At 33.1% G+C, this 8,013-nt stretch overlaps 1 protein-coding gene across 1 annotated transcript; it reads right to left on the bottom strand.

Moving 5' to 3' along the window:
* Window positions 1-5,515: 5,515 nt before the first annotated feature.
* On the bottom strand, window positions 5,516-7,735 carry LOC125598462. Its single transcript, XM_048772520.1, has 8 exons — window positions 7,469-7,735; window positions 7,284-7,380; window positions 7,089-7,213; window positions 6,917-7,001; window positions 6,684-6,816; window positions 6,392-6,581; window positions 6,181-6,304; window positions 5,516-6,099 (listed from the first exon to the last, which is right to left on the bottom strand). The coding sequence occupies exons 1-7, from the start codon at window positions 7,698-7,700 to the stop codon at window positions 6,294-6,296; spliced, it is 873 nt and encodes a 290-aa protein (XP_048628477.1). The 5' UTR covers window positions 7,701-7,735; the 3' UTR covers window positions 5,516-6,099; window positions 6,181-6,293.
* Window positions 7,736-8,013: the final 278 nt, after the last annotated feature.

Raw genomic sequence — 8,013 nt, 5'->3', positions numbered from 1 at the left:
TTCCTCCAAAACAACACACTTACCTCCAAAAGGCTCATTGCATCCATTATGTCACGCAAGCTTCTGTCTAAAGTTTCGAAACAGTGTCTGCACATCATGGGAGCTTCATCCCAAAATTATGAGCGTAGCTTGTTGTACCAATTCTGCTTAATCTGACCCTTGTCATTGTACATGTTGTAAAATCGTGTACATTAATTGGTTATTCCAAATCTTGAGTGAGCTGTCCGGCCACCTGGCAAGCAGTGCAGCAATTTTTCCAATGAACTTCCATTGATACGCAGGAGCGATTCAATCTCCCACAAAGCTAAGCTCTTAATTTGATCTTCTGATAAAGTCAAATCTGTAAGAAAAATAAAAGATGGAATTCAACACTTTGGACATAAGCTTGGTGACATCAAGCTAATAGATATATTATTAAAAATAATTTTGGTATTAAATGTATCTTACGGGGATTCTTCTTCTTTTTTCTCTGGTTATATAATATATCCTCAGATAGTATTTCCCAAGTAGCATTCCATACATTTTCTGGAGTTGTGACACTCTTTGATAGCAGTATTACAGAAAACAACCTTCGTAGATACTTTCTAGAGCTCCAAAGACTTGCTTCTTTAATAGCTTCAATGTATTCTCTATCATCATCCAGCAAACCAATGCATAACATGCATCTTTGAATTTCTCGTGGATTATGCCGTATACTGTTTTTATCTCTTCAAAGCTTGTTGGACCTTTGACTATATTTAGCAAAACCCTTAAATAATACACTTCACCTAAAGATGGTGGCACATAAGTGATCCTTCCGATTGCAAAACCCCTCCGCCTTGGTTTCCACATTCTGGTTTTTAGATGCCAGACAAAGTACGATGGGAAGTCTGCATAAGTGAGATTTTTTGCTTCTGGATATATCTTATTGGCCTCCATCCAGGCTACAAACTTTGACTTCCCGACAGAAATTCGGTTTAGTATTTCTTCAACAGGGTCATCTTCATTGTAAACATCCAGTTGTTGACCTGGGAGATGGAATGATAGTTTTTCTACTGGTGTAGTCCGATAGTGAGTAGGAAACGCAAGAGTTCTCCAAGTACCTTCACATGCGGATACGTATCTGAAAAAAATCAGCCAAACTAAAATTCAGCTAATGAACATTAAGAATCATACGATAAATCTGATTGCTTTTCCATGTTATTTTCAAAAGATAGGAAAGGAATTAATAATATTTTTCAGTCATCACAATACTTGAATCTAATCTAAAATCGTGAACAACCTAACAATAATTTAAATCTGATAGTCAGTCTCACCATTATCAAAATACTACAGAATTAATAATATTATTTCCAAATCGTAAAAAAAAATACCTGCAGCTATAGTGTTTCTTTATTTCATCAACAATATCATCATTGCCGTCGTGTCTCTTCCTACGGATGCATTCACATAGTCAGGTACCTTAGTAATATACTTGAAAAGGTACTTGATAGAGCGTGTTTGGTTGCACCATTCAACGTTAATATGAGCACGGTAACGAAGTGATAGATCCTTATTGTATGGAACAACATATATATTATCACAGTCAAACCCTTTCTTGTGAACCATTCTTCCATCTTCCCTCCGTTTGTAAATAGGAAATCCAGCATCAACTTTAGTGACTGCACTAAAAGGTTGTGGAAAGAATTTAGAACACTTGCCATCAATCATACATACATTGGCTTTATTAGCAGGTCCGCATGGCCCATGTATCATAGAATCTCCTACAACTTCGTACAAGTACGGTTCCAGATCTTTATCAGGAAGTTCTGCACTTATATACTTGTCAATATCTTCACCGGTAGGCATTTTTGAATCTGGCTGCAAAAAGAGTACCATATGTGCATGTGGAAGGCCTCTTTTTCTGAAATTCAATTGTGTACAAAGCTGAAATAAAATAATAATAAATTAGTTTGTTTTTGTTTAGAAAATATAGAAATATTTATAATTATTAAAAATAAAACAAAGTAAATAAGATATTACCTGAATTAACTTTTCCGAAAGTGCCTTTCTCTCCTTTTTTTGTAAGATGGTGTATTAGACCATCAAGTTTCATTTTGAAAACCTTGCAACATATGTCTGGCCTATCTTCTGATTTTAAGTGTGTTTCTGAAGATACCTTGTAACTTCTGGCCACTTAGGATTACAAGTAATTGTAATGAAAATATCCGGATAACCATAATTTTTGCATGTTGCCATCGCATCAAGATAGTGTTGCATCATATATCTTTTACCTCCAGTGAAAGAAGATGGTATAAAAATTCGTTACCTTGGTCTGCTAAATTACAGTCGCCTTGGTCAGCTGCTTTTTGAATATTGTCGAAGTTTTCAGACCGAAGATTCTTCTGATTAAAAAACAGATAACGCAGTCTATTTGTCTCAATCATGGTGTAGACATCTACCAAGAATTGTTGAAACAATCGTCCTGCCATCGTTATAGTAGGAGATTCTCCCTCCCGTTCTTGTACAAGAAAAGCAAATACTCTCGCATTGTCACAGTTTTCCTTTTTCGACCAGCTGTATCAACAAAACCAATGTCGATTCCCAATCTGAAACCATCTTCACCATAAGGAAATAGTAGTGGATATTGGAGTGGCAAATAAGCAGGATGTAGTTCACTAATCCGGTGTAACTTCCCTGATCTACTCTCAATAATAATGTCACGGGTGTTCAAACCAATGTTGAAGTCACCTGGAATTAAACCTGCAACTTCATTTGCAGTAGGGAGGTTATGAGTTCTTCCATCAGCATATCTGTCACTTGGCAGCCTTAATCTCAAAACCTTCAGTGGGTTTGGTGACATCAAACTTCTCTCTTGCTGATCTTAAGGCTTTGACATGAGGATTGTGAGCGTCTAACATTTTTTTTAGAAGTCCAACGATTGATTCATCCAAACTTGCAGCAGATCCCATTTTACTACATAAAATGTTTCAAGAGTTAGAATAAAAATGTTCCTAAATAATAATAAAATTGCCACTCAATAGAAAATATACATATATAAATTTATATATTACATGTAAGCTTTTTTCTATTTTGTATCTCATTCACCGTATAATGTATATACAGTTGCAAAAATGCTGGATCTTTGTTGGGACCAGGAAAAAGATCACCTATCCTGTGGTAATTCTCACCACATAACTGAAATACAGAAGGTCCTTTTCCATTGTTTACAGAATGGTTAACTTTCCCACCAAGTGATGTGAATGAAAAATCATATTGTATGCTCTTATGAATTCACGAAAGTGTTTGCTTTTTTCATCTCCATTATAAAATAATGCTAGCAATGTGGCTGGTGGAGTCTTAAGTATTGGAAGCTTGACTTTGCCTTGTTTACAACACATAGTAAACACAGGTTGTGTCTTTTTGACTCTTTTGTTTATCCGTTCACCGAACCACATGTATGCTTTACAATGCTGACACATATATAAAGGATCACCATCATCATAGTAACCTGAGATTAATAAACCAGCCAACAAATATACATTTAATAATAATATATTGTAGATAATGAATTTTAAAGTTCAGCTTAAAAACAAAGATTAAAAAAACAATAATGTGAAATAATTACCATTCTCTGATTCTCCTAGTTCGACAGTTCTAGCTGCATTCCTCTTTGTGATAAATCCTTTCAAAGCAATCTGATTGTGGTTTAAATTTTTCTGTTGATGTATTTAACTGTCTTTATCATGATGAATGTCGATATCATCATCAGACTGATAATGAGATGAATTGTAATGTCCAGTCGGATCCAAATCTGTACATTATTTTATAAGTAGTCAAATACGGGCAAAGTTCGTTGTAACGACATAAACCTCCAACATACTGAAATTAATTACCTACTGAATCAGATTCTCCTTCATGCTCAGAATCAGTTGCTATGAAAGCCATGAAATCCTCTGTATTCGTAGAGTTTAAGAAAAATTCTGTTTCATGAAAACTGTGTTAAACATATACGCATTTGAGGGTATGATTTGAACATTACAATGTTCTGAAATAAATGTTAACCTTCTTCTTGATTGCTTGGTTGACCAATTCCACTAATGTCATGTGTACCCACATGTGTGGCTCCTGTAAAATCTGAGAATATATTTTTTTTTCAGAGTTTCCTAAATTCTGTAAAAGTCAGTATGTTGATCACTTAAAAGAAATTTACTTAACCTGAAGCTGTGCTGCTGTTAACACCTTTTCTTTTTTCGTCAAGAATTTTCCTTCTTTCTTTTCTTGCATTCATTGAGATAGTTGATGATGTTCCAGGGGTTTGAGATGATTTAGCCTTTCTTGGTCTCCCACCTGAAGTTATCCTTTCTTTCAAGTAATTGATATGGTTAGCAAAATTGTTTGATAATAAGCACTTACGTTTTTGATAAGCAGGTGGTGTATATATAACTTCATTGCTTTGTGCCAAAACCGTAGTGGAGCTTTGGATTATTTCTGCAGGCGTTTGTTTTTTTTGCCTTCCACCTGTGGAGTTTGATTATAACTTTTGGTAGTTAAATAGTTTGAATGAAGAGAAACTCGTAAATAAAATAACGCTTTTGTAAAGGAGGTGGTGCTTTTGTGTTATCAGTGATTTGTTCATCTTGTTCATCCATATTCACATCATTTGTTTCGGTCGGAGAAGCTTGTTCTTTTCTTGGTCTTCCACCTATGAACATAGCTGAAGTAAGTACTTCTTGCATATTTTTGTAGAGTATATAGATTATCACTTACGCTTTTGATATGGGGGTCCATGTTTTGTGTTTTGCTTGTTTGGTTTTGTGCTTGAACGCTTCATTGTATTTGTGTTTTGACCTTATTGTTTATGGGACAACAGATATACACAAGTCAATTAGAGCTTAGGAAGCTCTAATTATTGTTTAGAGCTTTTTAATTGCAAGTCTATGCGGTTTCTATGTGAGTTGTAATTTTTTTTTTAGGATATACACAAACCTTTCTATTTTATTGTTTAGAAAAATTGTGAAATATACGCAAAAATATATTTACTTTTAATGTCATAGATTTTATTCCTTTTTTTTACAAAAAATGATAGATTCTTATTTAAAATCAAATCGTACATATAATTTTTATTTTTTCATGATGGAGGCTTATTTCAGGACAGTACTATCCTAAACATCTTTCTCTCTCTTTCAGACGTAATAAACCATCCCAATTTGAAGCAGAGAAGTATGAGGAAGATTAACCACAACATCTGTTCCTCTGCAATTCGTGTTCATAAACGCAAACATAACATTCACCGCTAACTTCTTCAACACGGAAGAAGATTGCTTCGCCTTTGCGTAAGACTTTCCCAATATATACGCTACTCCTGCGTCTTTCCCTTCCATTATCTCCAAAAAAGTATTCTGATCAAAAATTACGTACATTGCATGGCAGAATATTTTGTTGTTAACTCTCTTAATGTACTTTTGTGTTTATACGTCAGTTTAAATAACATTTTTGTTGTTTCTGATATTACTTATTTTTTTTATTAAAATAGTTAAATTAAGTGACAAAAAGAGACAAAATATATTTTTATTAATAGGAAAATAAGCTGAATATAAGAAATAGCTGCTACCACGAAACAATTGATGCAGATCATAAGTGATCCTAATTATTATAAAACCAAATCAATAAAGCTAATGAGAAAACAACGGAAAACCGGTAAAAAAAAAAAAATAAATCATTTTTTTTACGCTGCTCAACTTTCACTTGCATCATCTTCTGCTTTTTGGTTGAAGAACCCTGATCCTCAACTGACATCAAACACGAAGTTTCTTCTCTTCTTTTGGATGAAGGCGTTCTTGAAAATTCCTCTGCTGCTTCCCACTCGTGATCAGAAACTTCACAATAGGTGACTGCAAAAATGAACAATTGACTTTTTTGTAAAGTTATCAATGTATAAAAAATTAAACAATAATACAATATTATCTTCATTATAGGCAGTTCCTCAAATTCTTTAATCATATCTGCATCATCAGCCACTAAATCAACAATATAAGGTGAACTACTGCCTTTTTGATTCTTTGATTCTATTTTGATCTTGAATAAAAAATTTCTCCCAACTAAGTCTGTTAGAGATTGAGGAACGAAAGAAGGAAGTTCCTGAAAATATATAGAAATAATTTTCAATTAAATATCCGACTGCCAATATATCAATATATACTTCACAAAAAAAAACAATACCTCTGCAGCCTCTTCAACTAACTCTAAAGCGGGCCTCGCAATGAGTTTATTTGCAGTTTCGTCAAACAAAAGAAACTTTGTTATTGATGCTGATTCATCAGAGACACGCAGAATCAAGAAATAACTATAACAAACAAACAAAAAATCAAATTAGTATCAAATTATCTAATAATTAATAAGATCATGCATGATGAAAATAAAATGTTAATACTTGTAGATAACATCTTCGATGTCATTGTGTTTTGGGCAGTTGTATCGAGGTTTGTGTTGAAGACAATCATCCTCATCATCAGAATCATCTCCATATGGTTGAACTTTCTTTTTGCATCGCATGCAACATAGTACCATTTTTTTGACAAATCAACATAATCGATTTTGGCTACAACCACACAGGTTCCAACCTATTTTAAATATATTTGAGCACACGTTAAATTTTGTTCAATTTTCATAAAAATAATACAAAAAGAAAACTCTTGAAAGTAAATATAAAAAATATTAGTTACCGATCTTGAATCAAGAATTCCTGAAATTGTTTTCCTCGGATTTATCACCAGCATCTCATCATGAAGTGAAACTGCAGATCCAAATGACACTTTGCTGTCACTATGTGTGACCAATTGATTGTCGCCTGATAACCTTAAAAAACATGAACAATACAATATTTGAACAACTTAAAGACTTTATTTGAAGTAAAAGACTAATAATAAAAAAAATTATTGGAGTAAGTGTGATATACATGGCTGTAAACGTTTTCACTTCGGCAGTTTCTGGATTGAGAAAGATTTGCGTTGAGTTGAACGCATTTGATATAGAGATATTACCTACATATTAATCAAAGATTTAATAAATTATTTGTAAAAGGAACTGCACAAAGGTAGGTATAAATAACTTTCAAGGATTATAGTTACCTTTGTACTCCTTGATACATGCAAACTTAATCACACAGATAACAATGGTGGTATTGTTCTCTTTAGTATAGTCCATCACTTTCTTCGCAAAGTCACTCCAGAAAGTACATGTCAGATGAACATTCCTGCATATATATTGTTTGAGTTAATTTTTTTTTCGAAAAGTTTATAAGAATTATTTGGAGACTAACTCACATTGTATCTCGTAGAATAATGTCAAGCTTTGAGTTATCCTTCCCCTTTGTTTTTATCTGCTCCATTTGTCCAATATTCACAATTTGACCAATCACATCTGAAAATATAAAAGAACTCTGTCATAAATCCTGAATTTAAATAGAAGAATATTTTCAAAATTATTCAAAATAGAAAATATAACTTACCAACCAAAACGTTTTTGTCTAGCTTTCCGGATAATATATTTTCAAAGTTTGAAAAGTATTTTACGGGATAATACTCGAGAAAATCATCAGCTGCTTTCACCTTAGTTGTTCTGAAGAATGTAATCTTATAAGGATAAGGATTGGTCCTAAATTCCCCAAGATAGTCCTTCAACTGGAAAGTATTGACGCTCACAGCTTCACCTTCTTTTAGAACAGTTAGGTGTTTCTTCATCAAGTCTTCTTCAACTTGAGCATGAATTCTTGTTCCATATAAACACAAAAATAACAACGATAACTAAAAGGTCTTTTAAGAGAACATGAATGAATTTATATAATCATATAAATTATAAATAAATAAACATGTTTTTATGGGATTAAGAACAAACCTCTTCATCAATCAACACCATCTCATGAGTGTTTCCAGAACTCTTGTAGCTCTTCCAAAGTACCAGAACCTTCACTTTGATTTTTTGTGTTTCATCAGCGGAATCAATGTTTTTCACAAGAACAAAGGAATTGTTTTTCTTAAATATAACTGACATTGC

Source organism: Brassica napus, unplaced genomic scaffold, assembly GCF_020379485.1.
Source record: "Brassica napus cultivar Da-Ae unplaced genomic scaffold, Da-Ae ScsIHWf_1708;HRSCAF=2336, whole genome shotgun sequence".
Lineage (NCBI taxonomy): Eukaryota > Viridiplantae > Streptophyta > Magnoliopsida > Brassicales > Brassicaceae > Brassica > Brassica napus.
The sequence above is the reverse complement of the archived record's forward strand: the minus strand, read 5'-3'. Positions and strand labels throughout refer to the sequence as shown.